At 41.7% G+C, this 22,328-nt stretch overlaps 1 protein-coding gene across 1 annotated transcript; it reads left to right on the top strand.

Annotated features, from left to right (window-relative positions):
* The first annotated feature begins 1,247 nt into the window (after positions 1 to 1,247).
* Positions 1,248 to 21,834, top strand: nox5 (NADPH oxidase, EF-hand calcium binding domain 5). Its single transcript, XM_055934832.1, has 16 exons — positions 1,248 to 5,036; positions 5,353 to 5,503; positions 5,841 to 6,051; positions 6,403 to 6,643; positions 6,933 to 7,086; positions 11,325 to 11,497; positions 13,379 to 13,561; positions 13,794 to 13,926; positions 15,079 to 15,218; positions 15,363 to 15,536; positions 16,346 to 16,390; positions 16,655 to 16,779; positions 17,074 to 17,158; positions 17,359 to 17,458; positions 17,720 to 17,886; positions 18,174 to 21,834. Exons 1-16 carry the CDS (start codon positions 4,917 to 4,919, stop codon positions 18,303 to 18,305), a joined length of 2,334 nt encoding a protein of 777 aa, XP_055790807.1. The 5' UTR covers positions 1,248 to 4,916; the 3' UTR covers positions 18,306 to 21,834.
* Positions 21,835 to 22,328: the final 494 nt, after the last annotated feature.

Here is a 22,328-nt window from a genome sequence, read left to right on the forward strand (position 1 = left end):
GGTCAGTAGTTGCCTTGGCTGCCTCACCTTCTTTATCATTTTTGCCTAAGCTGCCACATATGCTCCTCTGTGTCTGTGAGTATCCATAGTAATGGATCTGTTTGAGCTGCTCAAAGATGAGACAAGAGCTGTTTTTTTACCTTTATTTAACTAGGCAAGTCAGTTAAGAACAAATTATTATTTACAATGATGGCCTACCCCAGCCAAACCCGGACGACGCTGGGCCAATTGTGCGCCGCCCTATGGGATTCCCAATCACAGCCGGATGATGCAGACTGATGCAGACTGGATTCAAACCAGGGACTGCAGTAACGCCTCTTGCACTGAGATGCACTGCCTTTTGTCTGACTTGTTGAGGGAGTGGTCAAAACGGCAGTTGTTTGGAAAAAGTTGGGTAAAAATGTGTTAACTCAGTTACTAAAATAGCTGTATCGTTACATCCGTAGAATATATTTATGTTTCGCGAACAAATTGAATAGTAGAGAAGTAGACAAATAAATCATACCCTCTAAGTTGTTGGGGAAGTGGTAAAAATGTCAGGTGTTTATATAAAAAGTTACTGAAAATGTTGAAGCGGTTACTAAGACAGCTGTAACTTTTTATCGGAATTCTTCAAACCTCAGATTTGAATAGCAGAGAAGTAGACAAAGATTTCATACGCTTAAACTTTGTGTCTTAGTTGTGGCAAAGTGGTCAAGGTAGCTGATTTGTGTCAAAAGTTCTTTTGTTGCATTTACAGTGAATTGAATATTGGAAGTGACTATGGGGCCTTTCGGAATCTTGAGGAAATGTCATAAAGATGAACGAACAGATATCAAAAAGCTGTATTCAAGCACACTATTCCAGACCGATCTTCATGTTTTAAAGTTTGAATTACTTTTCTTGTTTAAACGGTGTAGGAGGACTAGCATTAAGAAGTATGACAAATATTTAGAATGGGACCTTTTCTTCGCAAGTCCCATTAATAACTAAATCAGAAATAATTCCTACAATATCTAAAGTGCGGCTAGTAATAAAGCCACACTAGTAATAAGTAATTGAAGTATGACCAATAACAGTAGTATGTTTCTTCACAATCACACAGTGTGTAAGACCTGTATGCATGTTGATACCGAGATATGAGGGTGACCCACTGCTATTACACAACGTTATATCTAAGCGCTGATGCCTGTACTGAAAGCTGCTCAGCGGGGAGTGGGCTGTCAGACACAGCTGCTGGGTATCAGGGCTCACTGCTGCCTGTTCTGTCCCCTCCACCATCACTCCAATAAGCCAGGCTGCCAACCAGGGAGTTCGGGTTTGGATGAGTGAAGAAAAATCTCAATGCTTGAGAAAGGTGCATCTTGAAAGCATTGACCAGCTCAGAAAATTGGACATAGTATTGACGCAGACGCCTATCTGTGTTGTAGGTAAGCACAGCTTCTTATGCAAAGATTGCCTGATTATGACTGGTGAAGGTATAAGACAGGTAATACTATGCTTTCCCGTAAATACAGGCTCATAAGATTTTAAGCAGTGTTTTTAGAACTATGTTGATTTAGTCTAACACTCCAGTGATTAACATCAGATTTAGTTCAGAATGTTGTTATTTTTTTATTTTTTTTTAAATGACACCTTATTGCCAAAAGGAACTGGAGAGATAATAGGCCTTGCATATAAAAACGTTTGCGTTACAGTGAACATTTTTAAGATGATCATCAAAATATATGATGGTATGTATTATCCAATCTTATAATAGTTGCTGGAAATCTTCTGGCCAAACAAATACTGTATACAAAGTCCCTCCTATTCCATCAGGTTCATTCCATTTGATTTCAATAACTTTTAGACCACACCACTGTTGATTTCCACAAAACTTTCTATACATATTTGCCTTTGTTAGAAGTGGTCAGAAAGTTACTTTTTGGACCTAAATGCCGAAACATTTAAGAGATAGATGTGCTCAAAGTTGGCCCGTTTTGCATACCCCCACATTACCATGAGACATCCATGTCTTCATCACTGGAAAATATAAACGGTTGAGTTTTACATCATTTAAAAGCTAACAAAGAGTGTTGTCAAACTATTTTATATTTTCTTGAAAAAAAAATGTTTTATAACATTTTTTTTTTTTTACCTTTAATGTCAATGATCTAAAAATAGGTAAACTCCTATAAAATGTGTGCATATGTTGTAGCTTAGGACCTATTTTACATAATATGAGGTGCATACTCTTGAATACAGGGTGGTTGGCATTTCAATCATAGAAATATAATTCGTAGAATGGACATATCCCGTCAGACCAGTGCAATTTAGCTGATACGTCATTGAAATTGAAATTTAATAGAAATTTTGACTTCCAAATACTACCACAAAGATGGCCACCGGTCAACTCACCGTTGAATTTCAAATTAAATTGTCTATTCTACTATCTATATTTCTATGATTTCATGGGAGATTACAGTATAATTTCCAAATGATATTCGCATTCAAGTCAACATTTTCAAATGTGTGGATCTCCAACCATCTTTGTGCTACCATATTAAAGTAGAAATTTCAAATGTATTGAAATGTTAGTACATTTATCAGCTAAAACATGACACCCACCCTGTATTCAAGAGCATGCTGTGTCTCAACCGATGGTGCGCACAATACAAACACCTCAGATTATGTAAAATAGGGTCTCGGTGTCACTCTGCTACCGTGGAACTGCACTCACACATACCTGTCTTTCAACATTCTATGTATCAGATGTCAGGACACTCTAGGCCTCAACTCGTGACAATCCAACCTGAAACTCTTGAACATTAGCAAAGCTTATTATTATAACTAACCGCCAAAGGTTTCCCCATTCATCTGTGACATTACTCTCAGTAGGAAACATGACAATGTAACAGATGTCTCACCGTTCTCATTGTTCAATTGAAAGTTCTATCAGCTTCATACCCACCAACGTCTGTAATGATGCATGTTTACGCCATTCAGAACGACTATACAATCTTGATACTCAGAAGCATAATTTGCTCTTTAGCCACCATGCTTTTAGCCATTGGGGCTATACAATTTTTCTTAGTCTCTGGTGCTATTAGCCTTTGCATTTTCACATAACTATCTGTACTCCGAAAAGCTCTGTATTAAAACTTTTACTTCGACCAGATCCTGGGAGTCAAGTCTACTTTTTACCTTTACAAAGTCAACTTGCTACTGCAAAGTACCATCTACAGTGTGTTGTAAAGAAGTGGGATTCATTCAACTCCACAATAGAGGTAAGTGCTTTACTTATGATCAGGATGCAAGTCTTTAATTAGAGGTTCTGACATCCCCCTGGCAACCTCAGTCCCACTGTATTCTTTCTATAGTTGTCTTCATCCCCCCCGAGCCAGTGACGCAATTGCAAACCTTTGTCATCTCTGTGCAAGCATTGTTTTGGGGTTCAAGTCTACGTCTTTATTTCCCGCTTCTATGTAGCATACTAGATGTCAAAGTCTTATTTTAGATCTGTAAATCCTCAATTCTACAGTAGTTCAATCAGGTAGAGCAATCAAATCAAGTAATTTGTGTTCTTTCTCAAACTATCCTACATCACACAAACCGTCACTACGTTACATTAGTGGCAGCCTACTAGCCATGTCTCACAAATTATGACCCTTTTCACATTACTGTGCTGACCTCAACCAAACTGAGCTGACTTGGAAATGTTCTTTCACGTTGGTCTTGTTCGACATTGCAGCCAACAGTGCAGGCGACTGCCGACTGACTGATCTACAAAATACCTTGCATTGTAAATAACTACTCAATATTATTTGTAGGTCAGTCAGTCACAATTTACCCATGATACATTTAAGCGATAAGGCCCAAGGGGGTGTGGTATATGGCCAATATACCATGGCTTAGGGCTGTTCTTATGCATGACAAAATGCGGAGTGCCTGGATACAGGCCTTAGCCATTAGATATTGGCCATATTCCACAAATCCCCAAGGTGCCTTATTGCTATTATAAACTGGTTGCCAACGTAATTAGAGCAGTAAAAATAAATGTTTTGTCATACCAGTGGTATACGGCGGATATACCACGGCTGTCAGCCAATCAGCTTTCAGGGATCGAACCACCCGGTTTATAATATGGGTTTGATCCTCTTGAACCCGGCCATTGTCTTTAAAGGTGAGAGGCTATACAGACACGCCTGGTGTGCAAATTGATGATGTTTGTCACGCAGGGAGAGTCAAGTGGAGACGAAGTTGGGACTTGGGAATGTACAGAATCATTCCATTTTTATCTGAGTAATTGTTGAAAATCACTGCAATAAATGTGCTTTAGCCATCACCCTGGCCGGATATTGGCTCACCCTGGCTACACTATCTAGCTACTTCCCTCGCCTTACCGAGGCAAGCAGGAGCTAAAGGACACTGTGCCCCATGATGTGTTGCCTGACTGTAGCGCAAACTCTCCCTGTTGAGCAGTGAAGATTATCACAGTGACATCCAGATGGTTACTCCCAGTATTAAAAGTTATTTCTCATGTAGGCTGTTGTCCTACTCTAAATAAATCAAGTGGGATGGAACAAATTGGAGATGGTGTCTAAATCCAGATGGAGACCAATACTACAAGTTATTTCGCCCATCGAAATAAACATCACGTTCTTTAACAAGTCGTAATTAGTGCCTTGCTGCTGTTGCCAGCTAGCCATCATAAACTAGTTGTGAAGGGCTCATCAGCACCACTGGATCAGGACAACTGACTGAACTGAATTCATTTGTCTTCACACTCAACTCGCAGCTGTGCGACGTACTTCATCAATTTGGACACCAGACGTGTCCATATAGCCTCTCCCTCTTTAAAGCTCCCTTTTTGCCATGGCCTTATGTAGGTTATTTCGTGTGTTGACATTACAGCAGGCGTGGTGGTGAGTGTAGAAGGCTACCATCCCAGCAGCACTATGAGTCTGGATGAGGATGCACGGTGGCTGGAGTGGGTCACCAAGCAGTTTGAGACCATCGCGGGAGATGACAAAGAAATTGACCTGGAGGAGTTCAAAACGGCCCTCAAGGTCAAGGAGGTGAGTCAGGGGTCAAGGGTCAACTGATTTGTCATTGTCCCCAAACTTTTTGAAGGAGGTTTTATGTATTTTGTTGGTCATTCTTTTTGTGACAAATAAGCTCAAATAGGGCTGGGGTAGGATGGGTAGGGGGTACAGTGCAATAACGTCAAATACGTGAAGGTTCACATACAGAGCCGCCAAAAATGAACAGTCTCAATGTCTGACTTCCACTTACTCTAAATGATTGTGTTTTATGGATTATGTACGGTATGTGAGTTTTACTTACTTTGTCCATAGAAGTCAGTGCTGTGTGATTCTGTGTGTGTTTGTGCAGTCTTTCTTTGCGGAACGGTTCTTTGCGCTGTTTGACTCTGACGGTAGCAAAACCATCAGTCTGGATGAGCTGCTGAAGGCTCTGGACCTGCTGATCCATGGCAGCGAGACGGACAAGCTCCGCTTCCTCTTCCAGGTCTATGACGTCGATGGTATGTGTTTAGCCTAGCGTCAGATCTGTTTGTGCAGTCTTGACAATTGCCAGTGACCAGGAGTTGGCGAGACGACACACATAGATCTGTGACCAAGCTTGCAAGTGTTACTTGTGAAGACAAAATGTGTGCATTATCCACCATTAAAACACACAGTGAAATAAAACATCTACACTTTTTTGGTATGCTATATAAACCGATGTATGAGAATGGTCAGTGGAACCTCCACCCATTGTCTCACCTTTAGGATGTGCAGTTTATTTCGTCCAACTTAGCTGCCTATATTTTCATCACCTTGCAACAGACTATTGAGGATGATTTCTCTTGGCCTGTGCAGGCAGTGGCTCGATTGACCCAGACGAGCTGCGCACGGTGCTCAAGTCGTGCCTGCGCGAGAGCGCCATCTCCCTGCCAGAGGAGAAGCTAGACGACCTGACCCTGGCTCTGTTCGAGTCGGCTGACAAGGACAACAGCGGCTCCATCACCTTCGAGGAGCTCAAGGCCGAGCTGGAGAACTTCCCTGAGGTTATGGAGAACCTCACCATCAGGTCTCAAGGCACAGCTAACATGTTTAAACATGGGGCCGGTTTCCCAGACACAAATGAAGCCCAGCCCTGGACTAAAAGGTTTAGGAATATGCTTCATTTTTGTCAGGGAAACAGGCCCAGAATGTATCAAACCTGCAAAATATAAGGAAGGCTCACATGTCCATACACGCATCAGATTTTCCCGGTGACATTTTATGTAGTCCAGTGTCTGTTCTCCAACTCTGTATCTCAGCAACATAGTCAATATGTCCCCAAAGAATTATCTTTACCGCAGAAGAAGTGCCTAGATCCTAGATCAGCACTCCTAATCTGAAACTCCCACCATTTCCCACCATTTCCTCCACCTCCTAGCGCTGCCAACTGGCTGAAGCCTCCCGGCCTGGAGCAGAAGAAGGGGCGGCATACCCCGCGCTACCTGACGCCGGCGTACTGGCACAACAACAGCCGAAAGCTCCTCTTTCTGTGCGCCTACACTTGCCTCAACCTGCTGCTGTTCATCACCGCCATGCTGAAGAATGCAGAGGGGGGATTCTGGTACATGGTGGCCAAGGGCTGTGGCCAGTGCCTCAACTTTAACTGTACCTTTGTCATGGTGAGGGAGTTAGTGGGGAAGTGGGGGAGGGAGGGGGTGAATGTGATTTGGTGGATAGAGATGAAGAGATATTCAGCAACTCTCGGTAAGGACAATGAATGTTTGCTTCATAAGTCAATCTTTTAAACCAGCACGTTTCAGCGAAGGCCTTCATGAGGGTATTGGTGTTAAGAGGTAGACATCGACATGCAGCTGTGACATTTCCCTTAGCAACACTTGACTTTCTGCATTGATTGTGCCTGTGTATCCGTGTATGTGTGTACACGTGTTTACATGTGAATGTGTGTAGGTGCTAATGCTGCGGCGCTGTTTGACCTGGCTGCGGGCCACTTGGGTGGTGAGGGTGCTGCCTCTGGACCAGAACATCCTACTGCATCAGATGGTGGGCTACGCCATTGTCACCTCCTCCACCATACACACCACTGCCCACTTCATGAACTTTGGTACGCAGGAACACACACACTCTAAACCACAAACACTCACATGTCATAAACCTTCCATATGCACAAAAAGCTTATTTCTCTCAAATGTTGTGCATACATTTGTTAACATCCCTGTTAGTGAGCATTTATCCTTTGCATTCCCATCCACCTGACAGGTGTGGCATATCAAGAAGCTGATTAAACAGCATGATCATTACACAGGTGCACCTTGTGCTGGAAACAATAAAAGGCCACTCTAAAATGTGCAGATATGTCACACAACACAATGCCGCAGATATCTCAAGTTTTGAGAGAGTGTGCAAGACCAACCATCCGGACAGCTGATGTGTCACGTTCCTGACCGGTTTTCTGTTATTTTGTATGTGTTTGACGGTCAGGGCGTGAGTTTGGGTGGGTAGTCTATGTTGTGTGTTTCTATGTTTGTTAAGGGTGACCTGATATGGCTCTCAATTAGAGGCAAGTGGTTTTCATCTCCTCTGATTGAGAGCCATATTAAGGTAGGTGTTTTCACACTGTTTGTTTGTGGGTGGTTGTCTCCTGTGTCTGTGTCTATGTACGTTGCGCCACACGGTACTGTTTTCGGTTTGTTTGTTCGGTTTATGTAGTCTGTTCCTGTTTCATGCGTTCTTCGTTATATGTAAGTTCGTTAGTTCAGGTCTGTCTACATCGTTTATTATTTTGTAAGTCATTCCAAGTGTTTTTTCGTCTTGAATTTAATAAATTCATTATGTCATATTCCAACGCTGCATTTTGATTCAATCCATGCTCCTCCTCTTCGGATGAAGAGGAAGAGGAAAGCCGTTACATGATGAAACTATGGTTTTGCAAATCTGAAGAATTTATGCACAAACTATCAGAAACCGTCTGTGTTCGTCGTCCTCACCAGGGTCTTGACCTGACTGCAGTTTGGCATCGTAACAGACTTCAGTGGGCAAATGCTCACCTTCAATGGCTACTGGCACGCTGGAGAAGTGTACCCTTCACGGATGAATCCTGGTTTCAACTGTACGGGCAGATGGCAGACGGCGTGTATGGCGTCGTGTGGGTGAGCGGTTTGCTGATGTCAACCTCGTGAACAGAGTGCCCCATGGTGGAGGTGGGGTTACGGTATGGGCAGACATAAGCTACGGACAATGAACACAATTGCATTTTATCGATGGCCATTTGGATGCACAGAGATACCGTGGTGAGATCCTGAGGTTGTGCCATTCATCCCCCGCTATCACCTCATGTTGCAGCATGATAATGCACAACCCCATGTCGCAAGAATCTGTACACAATTCCTGGAACCTGAAAATGTTCTAGTTCTGACATGGCCTGCATACTTACCAAACATGTCACCCATTGAGTATGTTTGGGATGCTCTGGATCGACGTGTATGATGGCGTCTTCCAGTTTCCGCAAATATCCATCAACTTCGCACAGCCATTGAAGAGGAGTGGGACAACATTCCACAGGCCACAGTCAACAGCATGATCAACTCTATGTGAAGGAGATTTGTCACGCTGCTTGAGGCAAATGGTGGTCACACCAGATACTGACTGGTTTTTATAACCCACACCCCTACTTTTATAAAGGTATCTGTGACCAACAGATGCATATCTGCATTCCCAGTCGTGTAATCCATAAATTAGGGCCTATGTATTTATTTCAATTGACTGATTTTCTTATATGAACTGTAACTCAGTAAAATCTTTGACATTGCTGCATGTTGCATTTTTTGGGGGGGGTTCAGTGTAGTATATATAGTACCAGTCAAAAGTTTGGACACACTTACTCATTCAAGGGTTTTTATTTATTTTTACTATTTTCTACATTGTAGAATAATAGTGAAGACATTAAAACTATGAAATAACACATATGGAATCATGTAGTAACCAAAAAAGTGTTAAACAAATCTAAATATATTTTATATTTGACATTCTTCAAAGTAGCCACCCTTTGCCTTGATGACAGGTTTGCACACTCTTGGCATTCTCTTATCCAGCTTCATGAGGTAATCACCTGGAATGCATTTAAATTAACAGGTGTGCCTTGTTAAAAGTTAATTTGTGGAATTTCTTTCCTTAATGTGGTTGAGCCAATCAGTTATGCTGTGACAAGGTAGGGGGGTATACAGAAGATAGCCCTATTTGGTAAAAGACCAAGTCCATATTATGGCAAGAACAGCTCAAATAAGCAAAGAGAAACAACAGTTCATCATTACTTTAAGACATGAAGGTCAGTCAATACGGAACATTTCAAGAACTTTGAAAGTTATGTTCAAGGGCAGTAGCAAAAACCATCAAGCACTATGATGAAACTGGTTCTCATGAGGACCGCCACAGAAATGGATGACCCAGAGTTACCTCTGCTGCAGAGGATAAGTTCATTAGAGTTAACTCAGATTGCAGCCCAAATAAGTTCTCCGCAGAGTTCAAGTAACAGACACATCTCAACATCAACTGTTAAGAGGAGACTGTGTGAATCAGGCCTTCATGATTGAATTGCTGCAAAGAAACCACTACTAAAGGACACCAATAATAAGAAGAAGCTTGCTTGGACCAAGAAACACAAGCAATGGACATTAGACCGCTGGAAATCTGCCCTTTGGTCTGATGAGTCCAAATTTGAGATTTTTGGTTCTAACCGCTGTGTCTTTCTGAGACACAGAGTAGGTGAATGGATGATATCCGCATGTGTGGTTCCCACCGTGAAGCATGGAGGAGGAGGTGTGATGGTGTGGGGGTGCTTTGCTTGTGACACTGTCAGTGATTAGAATTCAAGACAAACTTAACCAGCATGGCTACAACAGCATTCTGCAGCAAAAAGCCATCCCATCTGGTTTGCGCTTAATGGAACTATCATTTGTTTTTCAACAGGACAATGACCCAAAACAGACCTCCAGGCTGTGTAAGGGCTATTTGACCAAGGAGAGTGGTGGAGTGCTGCATCAGTTGACCTGGCCTCCACAATCAACCGACCTCAACCCAATTGAGATGGTTAGGGATGAGTTGGACTGCAGAGTGAAGGAAAAGCAGTCAACAAGTGCTCAGCATATATGGGAACTCCTTCAAAACTGTTGGAAAAGCATTCCAGGTGAAACTGGTTGAGAGAATGCCAAGAGTGTGCAAAGCTGTCATCAAGGCAAAGGGTGGCTACTTTGAAGAATCTAAAATCTAAAATATATTTTGATTTGTTTAACACTTTTTTGGTTACTACATGATTCCATATGTGTTATTTCATAGTTTTGATGTCTTCACTATCATTCTACAATGTAGAAAATAGTAAAAAATAAAGAATGTGTCCAATCTTTTAACTGGTACCATATTATGACTATAATTAGAATGCCAAATGTGTTTAATACGACTGAGTACACATCAGTGTTTCCCATATCAATACTTATTACCTCACCTAAACACATATTTTTTTCTATAGACGGGTTGGCTGACAAAGTCACCAAAACGAATCATGCTTTGTTATGATTTTGAAGGGTCAGGTAGCTAGCAACAATTACAAGAAGATGCCATGTGGGAAATCGTAGGTGGCTCGTTTCCGCTAGTTGTATCTTGTTCTTGATACCATGTCTTGTTTTGAGGTGTTTTGACTTATTTCATGTCAATGCTAAATAATATGGCTCAAATTCGCTAGCTAGCTAACCAACAACTGTAATTATGTATTTGAGAGACAACAAGTGCGCATTGTGCAAATGTATTTATGTTTTCAATAAACATTTGGAGACAAAATATAGTTTACATGTTGTCAACAATCTAAGCCAACCCCGTCTGTTTTGCCCCATAGTTGCGCACGTGATGGTTTTGTTGCTAAACAACCAACCCATTTATTGGTTTCAATTTAATGTTTTGGTATTTGCATCCCTGAATGATGTCTCTAGACTGGAGGGTACACCAGAGGAGGCTGGTGGGAGGAGCTATAGTGGGACGGGCTCATTTTAATGCCGGAATGGAATTAATGTTATGGTAATTTGTTTGATGTGTTTGATACTGTTCCATTTATTCTGTTCCAGCCATTACAATGAGCCCGTCCTCCCATAGCTCCTCCCCCCAGCCTCCTCTGTGGTACACATAACAGCATGTTTATGTTTAGACTGATCCAGCCATTGCCCTTGGTCTAAGGTGGTGCTGTATTGTGGCATTCAACTGATCAATCACATTTATTTATAAACCTCTTTTTACATCAGCAGTTTTCACAAAGTGTTTTTACAGTAACATGGTCTGATCCTTTGTTTCCTCCTTCAGTACAGCTATCTCAGAACAGCAGCTACAGCCTGTGGGAGCACCTTTTCACTACTCGGCCAGGGATTGGCTGGGTGCAGGGCTCTGCATCCCTCACCGGCATGGTGCTACAGATCATGATCTGTCTAATGGTGGTCTGTTCCAGCACCTTTGTCCGCCGCAGCGGCCATTTTGAGGTACAGTTGACAATCTAGCTAGTCATTTAGCAGGTGCTCATATACAAACGTTCAAGTTTTATTAGTCTTATGTACGGGATACACATGGTATACACCAGGGTTCCCCAACTGGCGGACCGTTCTAATTGGACATTAAAGACTAAAAACACCAGGAAATCAGCTCCAAGTTATTAACATTTTGGGAATCTGTTCCCAAGTATTCCCATGCGTACGAGAGACACGTGATCGTATACATACAGTGCATTCAGAAAGTATTCAAGCCAATTGACTTTGTCGACATTTTGTTACATTACAGCCTTATTTTAAAATGGATGAAACAGTGTTTTTCCTCATCAATCTACACACAATACCCCATAATGACAAAGCAAAAACATGTTTTTAGAAATAGAAACCCTGGAAATATCACATTTAAATAAGTATTCAGACCCTTTACTCAGTACATTGTTGAAGCATCTTTGGTAGTGATTACAGTCTCGAGTCTTCTTGGGTATGACGCTACAAGCTTGGCACACCTGTGCTTGGGGAGTTTCTCACATTCTTCTCTGCAGATCCTCTCAAGTTCTGTGATGTTGGGTGGGGAGCGTAGCTACACAGCTATTTTCAGGTCTCTCCATAGATGTCCGATCGTGTTCAAGTCTGGGCTCTGGCTGGGCCACTCAAGGACATTCAGAGACTTGTCCCAAAGCCACTCCTGCGTGGTCTTGGCTGTGTGCTTAGGGTTATTGTCCTGTTGGAAGGTGAACCTTCACCACAGCCTGAGTGCTCTGGAGCAGGTTTTCATCAAGGATCTCTCTGTACTTTGCTCCATTCATCTTTCCCTCGATCCTAACTAGTCTCCCAGTCACTGAAAAACATCCCCACCGCATGATGCCGCCACCACCATGCTTCACCGTGCCAGGTTTCTTCCAGACGTGACGCTTGGCATTAAGGCCAAATAGTTCAAACTGGGTTTCATCAGACCAGAAAGTCTTGTTTCTCATGGTCTGAGAGTCTTTAGGTGACTTTGGGCAAATTCCAAGCTGGCTATCATGTGCCTTTTAGTGAGGAGTGGCTTCCGTCTGGTCACTCTACCATAAAGGCCTGATTGGTGGAGTGCTGCAGAGATGGTTGTCCTTCTGGAAGGTTCTCCCATCTCCACACAGGAACTCTGTAGTTCTGTCAGAGTGACCATCTGGTTCTTGGTCACCTTCTTGACCAAGGCCCTTCTCCCCCGATGGCTCAGTTTGGCCGGGCGGCCAGCTCTACGAAGAGTCTTGCTTGTTCCAAACATCTTCCATTTCAGAATGATGGAGGCCACTGTGTTCATGGTGACCTTCAATGCTGCAGACATTTTTTGGTACCCTTCCCCAAATCTGTGCCCGGACACAATCCTGTCTCTGAGCTCTAAGGACAATTCCTACAACTTCATGGCTTGGTTTTTTCTCTGACATGCACTGTCAACTGTGGGACCTTATATAGACAGGTGTGTGCCTTTCCAAATCGTGTCAAATCAAATGAATTTACCACAAGTAGACTCAAGTTGTGGAAACATGTCAAGGATGATCAATGGAAATAGGATGCACCTGAGCTAAATTTCGAGTCTCATAGCAAAGGGTCTGAATACTTATGTAAATAAGGTATTTCTGTTTTTTATTTGTAATACATTTGCAAACATTTCTAAAAACCGTTTTCATCTTTTTGTTATTTGTCAATTCTCTTTATCTAATATTAGGTTTTGGTTGAAGATTTGATAACATTCACTTTCAAAAATATATACAAATAGAGAAAATCAGAAAGGGGTCAAATCCTTTTCACGGCAGTGTACATTCACATACACTAGCTCCCTCCATCGCTACACCCAAATACTCAAACATTTTATATTTTTGTGTGTTGTTTCCCCAGGTGTTCTACTGGTCCCACCTGTCCTATGTGTGGGTGTGGGCTCTGCTGGTGGTGCACTGTGCCAACTTCTGGAAGTGGTTTGTGGTGCCTGGTGTGATCTTCCTGCTGGAGAAACTAGTGGGCGTCGCTGTTTCTCACATGGGAGGCCTCTACATCGTGGAGGTCAATATGTTGCCATCTAAGGTACCCATCTGGATGTTATGCCAATAGCGATCACTTTTCTTAAAGAGGACATCTATTCACTTTTGTTTTTTCAATATCTAGCTATTGTGTTATGCCACCTGCTCAACACGTAATGAAGTTTGACTACACCTCTGCAGTAGAAATATTAGATTATAAGATGATACATCTTATCCCAACGAGACCTTTTTTGTTTTCCCCCTTGAGAGTGTTGAAAAATGTCTGTTACTTGCAGGTGACCCATCTGGTAATCAAGCGGCCCCAGTTTTTCCACTTCAAACCAGGGGATTATGTTTACATCAACATTCCAGACATCGCTAAGTATGAGTGGCACCCTTTCACCATCAGCAGTGCCCCAGAGCAGCCAGGTTTTTATTTTTATTTCACATTTTAGCAGGGAGTCCTTTTTAAGAGCAATACAAATATACAAGATTACAAAACATACTTAAGAGAAACAATCACATTCCTCAGCAAAGAGGTCCCTAATCAACAATTTGAATTTCCCGAGAGGCACCAGTACATATAGTTGCAGGGAACTCTGTGGATTGTTCCATACAGTACATGGGGTGCAAAGACACCAAAAGCAGATTTACCTAACTGGGCTCCCGAGTGGCTCAGCGGTCTAAGGCACTGCATGTCAGTGCTTGAGGCGTCACTACAGTCCCTGATTCGAATCCAGGCTGTATCACATCTGTCTGTTATTGGGAGCCACATAGGGCGGCGCACAATTGGCCCAGCGTTGTCCAGGTTTGGCCGGGAAAGGCCGTCATTGTAAATAAGAATTTGTTCTTAACTGAATTGCCTAGTTGCACAACTGTGAAGACTGAAGGAATCTCCAGAGTTAGCCATCCCTGAAACCGAGTATGTTAACTCATACGTCTAAATTATGTTAAGTATGGCGGAAGTTTATGTAAGAGAGCTTTATAAATAAAAAGAGAGCATTGAATCGATCTACGTATTCAAAGAGGGTCAGCCTACTTCCTGGTAAAGAATGCAGTGATGTGTACTGAACCTGTCTCCCGTAATAAAGCACAGTGTGCAATGATAAACTGCGTCCAATAGCTTCAATATAGTGGCAGATGCATTCATATAGACATAGGTACACTCAGTTTGTCTAAAAACGGTGTTACATCCAGTTCCCCACTCTCTCTAAACTAGAATGTAATACAAAATATAACTTTATTGTTCATTAGTTAGAACGGAAATTTGTCTTCTGCCGTTCCCAATGCCCACAAGTCAGCCTCAGCGGAAGGAGAGCAATTGTACATGGGATCAGACACCAGCAGCTTTCCATCTGCCAGTTCTGTTCCATTCCAATTTGTGTGTGGCCCTGCCCAGGGCTTGAACAAGCAAACTTCCAGCTGCTGGTCTGCCTCTCTAACCTCTAGGCTACTTCTGCCTCTAAATTAAACTAAACTTAGAAACGCATACACATGGTCCAGTTGCAGCTTTGACATCCATGATCATTTCCATACAACTCAATGGAGTGTGTCTGTGCTTGCACATCCCTTTCTGAAAAGATACTCTGTGGTTGCATATCCGCTCCATGGGCCAGTGGACCAATCGTCTGTACGAGTTCTTCAGGCAGCCAGACAGCCAGGTGGTCAGCACCAAGAGACTGAGCGCCAGCCTGAAGGACAGACGGCACCAGAGGACCCAGGTTCTCTACCTTCTTTTTCGCCCACTACTTATAATTCTCTCTGTTAGCAATACAATACAATTCTACATACGCAAAGTCAAAACAAAACAATTAAGTAGGACCCTGGAATATGGGAGTGGGATAAATCATTAGATTTTCTTGCAGGAGGAGCTGTTTAAATGTGCGAACTGCAACGGGACGGTGGCCTCCAACGAGGACGATGCCATCGAGCTGACCCTGTATCGACAAAACGGGTGTAGACCAGGGCCAGGACCATGCCCAGGACAAGGGCCACAGGGGCCCAACCCAGACCAGCAGAACCAAGCAGAGAGAGGAGAAGTATGATCTGGGCCCCTGATAAGATGACAATATGCTAGAATAAAGATATTTATCATACAAAAGAGCCTAAACTCTGAGTGATGTTTCAAATGTTTACTCAGCGAAGATGTACAGCTGAATACATACATTCAATACAGTGCAGTGTCAACTTATACCCTTAGCTCTTACCCCCCTTACTTTCCACAAAGATCTACTTCAGTACTTTTCCATCACCCAGGATTTCTCCGTGCTCCTATGTCCATATCACAGGACTTCTTATCAGTCAGGAGGAGCCTTGAATTAATGGGAGTACAGATTCCTACAGTCCACTGCAATCCACCAAATAATTACACTTCTCATACGCAAAGAGCTTCAACCTAACACTACTTTCAATCTCTGAGGATCTATTCATACTAAGAGGATATAACGATATAAAAGAGTAAAGATATGAAAAAGTAATTTGCAATCCATCACCCAAATTCATAAAGCATCTCAGGGCAGGAGTTCTGATCTGGGATCAGTTTTGTCTTTTTGATCATAATGAATGAGATTATATGGAAAGGAGGGGACCTGAACCTAGATCAGCACTCCTACTCTGAGAGGCTTTAAGAATACGAGCCCAGGTCCCCCATGTCCACATCATTTTATTTATTTTTATCTAAAAAGCTAAACTGATCCAATATCGGCACTTTTACACTAAGACGCTTTAGGGCCCTGGTCTGACAGTACAGGAGTTTGGGTCACTGGGTCACTGTTGTAATGCGTTATGATAACATCTTGTTACTTATTATAACTGATGATTAATCTGTTTTTCCTCCCGACCAACATAGATCACAGCCAAGCTTAGTGAAAACCACAGGTTCTGCAACGTCAAAGTGAGTTTGACTTCAACCTGCTTCTGTAACATGTAATTGTTGATACTGTACATAGACATACATAGCATATTACTAACCCTATTTGAAGACATTATCAAGGCTTATAACAAGTTATGAAGCGTTACACCATCAAGGTGATATGTCATTCTCTTATTAGCTATCTAGACGTTCACATTAGGTTTGAATATACTCTGAATGCCTATAAGTTAAATAAAGGTTAAATAAAATAAATAAATAATAAGTATCAGTATCTCTGTCTGTCAGTGCTTCGTGGATGGGCCATATGGGACTCCAACGAGACAGATCTTTGCCTCTGAACACGCTGTGTTAATCGGTGCTGGTATTGGGATCACGCCTTTCGCCTCCATCTTACAGAGCATCATGTACCAGTAAGTACATGCTAGATTGCTCTGGAACGGAAACACAGAGAATTTAGAAGCACTAACCGTCTTACAGTATGCATCAAATGAAATACCCAAGTAACCCAAGCTATGGTGCAAGCTATAATCCTACAATGATGATTATGGCGCCAATATCTACTTTTGTTAAAGCTTAGCCCGATGCTATGGTTATTAATAACTAAAAATGTTCATATTCTGCCGTAAGTCAATTTCCTAACAACTTTGGTTGATGTGTCAATAAAGTTTCGAGTTTAGCATTTTTACTTCTGATTTCTATTTCAGCTATCGCATGAGGAAACAGAACTGCCCCAACTGCAGCTACTCGTGGTGTGAGAACATCAAGGACAGTGAGATGAAACTGAGGAAGGTAAGACCCACTGCAGATGACAGATACCCATTGGGCCTGGAAGCTTGTCGTTATTAGCCTGGTCCCAGGTCTGTTAGTGCAGTCTTGCATACTCCTGTGGCCAAGTAAGCAAGACAGCATGAACAGATCTGGGACCAGGCTAAGAAATTATTAGTTATAGTAAACATTTGTTAAACACTCTGTTTGTGGTTCTCCTACAGGTTGACTTTATCTGGATCAACAGAGACCAGAAATCATTTGAGTGGTTCGTGAGCCTCCTGACCAAACTGGAGATGGATCAGGCTGACGAAGAGCCAGAGGGTAAGTGAAAGAAGGGAGGAATGAAAGATACAGAGATGGAGGGAGGACAAAGAAAGGAAGAGTAAGATCTTCTGTAAGAGAAACACCACTGTGTTAAGGGGTCAAATCTAAAGTTTGTTGCGCTCCTGTGTTTCTCTGTGTAAGGTACATGTGTAAATGCATTTTGTTTAATTCATCTGTCTTATTACTGTTTTTACTGTAAAGTGGTTACAATTTTAAATGCACTTGAAATAAAGTTTGATTTGATTTTTGAACCCTCAGGCCGCTTCTTGGAGATGCACATGTACATGACCTCTGCCCTCAGCAAGAATGACATGAAGGCCATCGGCCTGCAGATGGCGCTAGACCTCCTGGCCAAGAAGGAAAAGAGGGATTCCATCACTGGCCTTCGCACCCGCACACAGCCAGGGAGGCCAGAGTGGGGGAAGGTATGGATGTCAAACTATATCTCTGTATATATCTGTACCTGTCCATTATAAAGCTCATAGAGCATTTTTCAGCTAATCTTGAAGAGATGCACCATTTCTAAAATCGGTATGGGGTGACTCTGCTTTATTTCATTGTTGGCTATAAGGGCCCTGAGTTTTTCCTGGTCAGGTTGTGTGATTAGGAAAAACATGCAATGAGTCGTGATTCAGTGACATGCAAGCTTGTGGGTCCTGTCCAACCACAGCACATTGAAAATGTCCTCTTCTTTCACGTGTATCAACCGCAGGTGTTCCAGAAAGTGGCAGAGGAGAAGAAAGGGAAGGTTCATGTGTTTTACTGTGGAGCCCCTGCACTGGCTAAACTCATCAAGGCCCAGTGTGAGCACTTTGGATTCAACTTCTACAAGGAGAACTTTTGAGGACTGTCCAACATTTTTTCCTGTCTGACATCAGCACCCTCAACTAAATCCACACACCTATGTGCTGATCTAGGTCAACAGTTTCTGTACCATACACGCTGGTTGTCCACAAGCACTATCTCGTGCTGAATCCGCACTATGCCTTTACCAACCCAAGTGTGTGAGACCGACAATCAGTATGCTGCTAACAGCTTCGCTTCTTCCACTGTCCCTGTCCCCTTACTGGGCTCGAACCAGTGGTCCTCTGAATTCAAACACACCGCCCTCCTTGAAAACATACCAACTAGTTGTGCTATAAAAAAGGATCCAATTCGAGAGAACCATTGTCCTTAATGCTTGCCTTGGTCAATAATTATAATGTGGGCCTTTATACTGTATATTCTATCACATTTAGTATTCAAATGGATCTACCTTGCTTTAAACCAAAACATATTCCAAAGCACAAATACTAAATGGCAGACATTGTGACAGAGAATGAAATTATGTTCACCCCATACACAATTAATAGTTTATGTACCCCTTAACTATGTGTTGTTGCCAATGGATCTGATGTTTTTTTTAATTCAACTAGTCAAGTCAGTTAAGAACAAATTCTTATTTACAATGACGGCCTACCCCAGACAACGAAGGGCCAATTGCGCGCCGCCCAAACCATGGCCAGTTGTGATACAGCCTGGAATTGATCCAGGATCTGTAGTGAATCCTCTAGCACTGAGATGCAGTGCCTTAGACCACTACGCCACTCGGGAGCAGTGCTTGTATTAGATGTATTGTAGTAGATATATTTGAAGTTTCTGCTTAAATCTTCATGGAAGGTTGTTAAGATACAAAATACAGCATAATATGCACCTTGGTGGAAGGGTTAAATGGGTAACCCTAAGTAATGTAGTGATTGTTCTGCATCCTGGGTAAGACCAGAATGGGTAAGACCAGATGTCCATTATTATAGGAAATATAGAACATATCAAACTTACGTTACAATTTTATAAAACGTTTAGCTATTCAATGTTATGTAACTAAAGTGCCTTCAGAAAGTATTCACACCCCTTGACCTTTTCCACGTTTTCTTTTGTTACAGCCTGAATTTAAAATAGATACAATTGAGATTTTTTTTTGTCACTGCCCTACACAAAGGTATTAAAAATGAAAAGCTGAAATGTCTTGAGTCAATAAGTATTCAACCCCTTTGTTATGGCAAGCCTAAATACGTTCAGGAGTAAAAATGTGCTTAACAAGTCACATAATAAGTTGCATGGACTCACTCTGTGTGCAATAATAGTGTTTCACATGATTTTTGAATGACTAACTCATCTCTGTACCCCACAAATACAATTATCTGTAAGGTCCCTCAGTCGAGCAGTGAATTTCAAACACAGATTCAACCACAAAGACAAGGGAGGTTTTCCAATGCCTCGCAAAGAAGGGCACCTATTGCTAGATGGGTAAAAATATAAAAAGCAGACATTGAGTATCCATTTGAGCATGGTGAAGTTATTAATTACACTTTGGATGGTGTATCAATACACCCAGTCACTACAAAGATACAAGTGTCCTTCCTAACTCAGGGACTTCACCATGAGGCTAATGTTGACTTTAAAACAGTTAGAGTTTAATGGCTGTGATAGAACAAAACTGAAGAAGATGGATAAACAACATTATAGTTACTCCACAATACTCACCTAATTGACAGAGTAAAAAGAAGGAAGCATGTACAACATGGCACTAAAGTAAAACTGCAAACAATGTGGCAAAGTAATTCACTTTTTGTCCTGAATACGAAGTCTTATGTTTGGGGCAAATCCAATACAACAGATTACTGTGTATCACTCTCCATATTTTCAAGCATAGTGGTGGCTGCATCATGTTATGGGTATGCTTGCAATTGTTAAGGACTGGGGACTTTTTCAGGATAAAGAAATAATAGAGGAAAGCCTGGTTCATTCTGCTTTCCAAAAGATACTGGGAGACAGATTCACCTTTCAGCAGGACAATAACTTAAAACACAAGGTCAAATATACACTGGTTGCTTACCATGACAACATTGAATGTTCCTGAGTGGCCTTGTTATGGTTTTGACATAAATTGGCTTGAAAATCTAGGATAAGGCTTGAAAATGGCTGTCTAGCAACGATCAACAACCAACTTGACAGAGCTTGAATAATTTCTAAAAGAATAATGTGCAAATATTGAACAATCCAGGTGTGCAATGCTCTTAGAGGCTTACCCATAAAGACTCATTGCTGTAATCTCTGCCAAAGGGGATTCTAACATGTATTGAGTCAGGGGGTTGAATAATTATCTAGTAAAAATATTAGTGATTGTTTTTCCGTTATTTTATTTTATTTACAAACGTTAGTATTTTTCTTCCACTTTGACATTGGAGTATTTTGAATAAATCGTTGACCAAAAATAATATTTATATCCATTTTAATCACACTTTGTAACACAACCAAATGTGGACGTACAGGGGTGTGAATACTTTCTGAAGGCACTGACGTAATTTACATCATGTAAATAGTGTAGATTTACATTTCTGTTCTATAGTGTATTATTGATGGCTAAATTAGAAATATTAATTTTAGATTTACATTTCTGTTGTATTATTGATAGTTACATTGTATTTGTTTATTTAGGTTTCACTGAAATTCAGCTTTTAGCTGCCAATGTTGTACAACATGAATAAACTAAACTATGATTATTATAAATGCATAGCATAGCAGTTTATATGATATTATGAACAGAGTGACTAAATGTTCGAGAAACATTTATAGTATGTAAATATGGATCTATATAAGGACATTGTTTTTTGTAAGTGGTAATGGTTTAATTTGTTGTAACCGACGGTCTATAAAACTATCCAGAATGCCAATCCAAAACTGTCTGTATAGACCTGTCTAAAGCATAGTTTGGTGAACAATGTGATTTCCCCTGTTGCCTTGTTGAAATTATACAATTATTTCCTGCGCACTGGATTGTGTAAGGGGTTCTAGGGGAACTAACTGCAATTAATGAAATGCAGGGCAGAAAATGAATTGTCTTTCAGACATTGTGTCTATATATGAGTTATTTGAGCAGTCTTTTACATTGCCTCCCTATCCTTTGATTTTAAAAAAGGGCTTGTGTGCGCCTATACAGAACTTTTGCCTCTGGGGGTGTTCTCTAGCCAAAGGAGGTGTTATAGGCTGTGTTTTCTGCCTGTCTAAACGCAGCCAATGTGTGTTCGAGCAGTAAGCCTTACTAAGACGACTGTAAAAAATAAAGTTGTGAGTGAAGTCGGGGAAGGGGGCATCTGCGACAGCCGAAAGTCAGACACTCTAGTGGTTTTCCAACATCATGGCAAGGCTCATGCTGGCTTCACATGCTCATGGGACACTGGGAAGTCGTAAATTCGACATGATTGGGCTAATTTGAGTGGTAAGAACTCAAGCAATGTTTTCCAACAGCAAGGCTCATAACATGGCAGTGTTGTCACAGTTTGTATGAAAAAAAACGTTATAATATCGAAATAAACATGCCTCCAACCCCCATATCACACACTCACAAACTGAAATAAAATGTGTGTACGTTGTACAATCAATTAATGAGTATCAAATATCACATGAATTTGTATATGCAACTTACAGTTTATTAGGTACAGCACCCAATTCAGGAAAATGGATTGCTCCTACAGACAGTGAGTCACGTGGCCATGGCTTGCTATATAAAGCAGGCAGACAGGCATCAAGGGATTCAGTTACTGTTGAATTGAATGTTAGAATGGGCAAACCGATTGACCTAAGCGACTTTGAGGGTGGTATGATCGTCACTGCCAGGTGCGCCAGATCCAGTATCTCAGAAATAGCCGCCCTCCTTGGCTTTTCACGCACATCGCTGTCTAGGGTTTACTGAGAATTGTGCGACAAACAAAAAACATCCAGTCAGCGGCAGCCTGTGGGCGAAAACAGCTCGTTGATGAGAGTGGTCAAAGGAGAATGGCTAGAATCGTGCAAACTAACAGACGGGCCACAAACAGGCAAATAACGG

Source organism: Salvelinus fontinalis, chromosome 9 (genome assembly GCF_029448725.1).
Source record: "Salvelinus fontinalis isolate EN_2023a chromosome 9, ASM2944872v1, whole genome shotgun sequence".
In the NCBI taxonomy this organism is placed as follows: Eukaryota; Metazoa; Chordata; class Actinopteri; order Salmoniformes; family Salmonidae; genus Salvelinus; species Salvelinus fontinalis.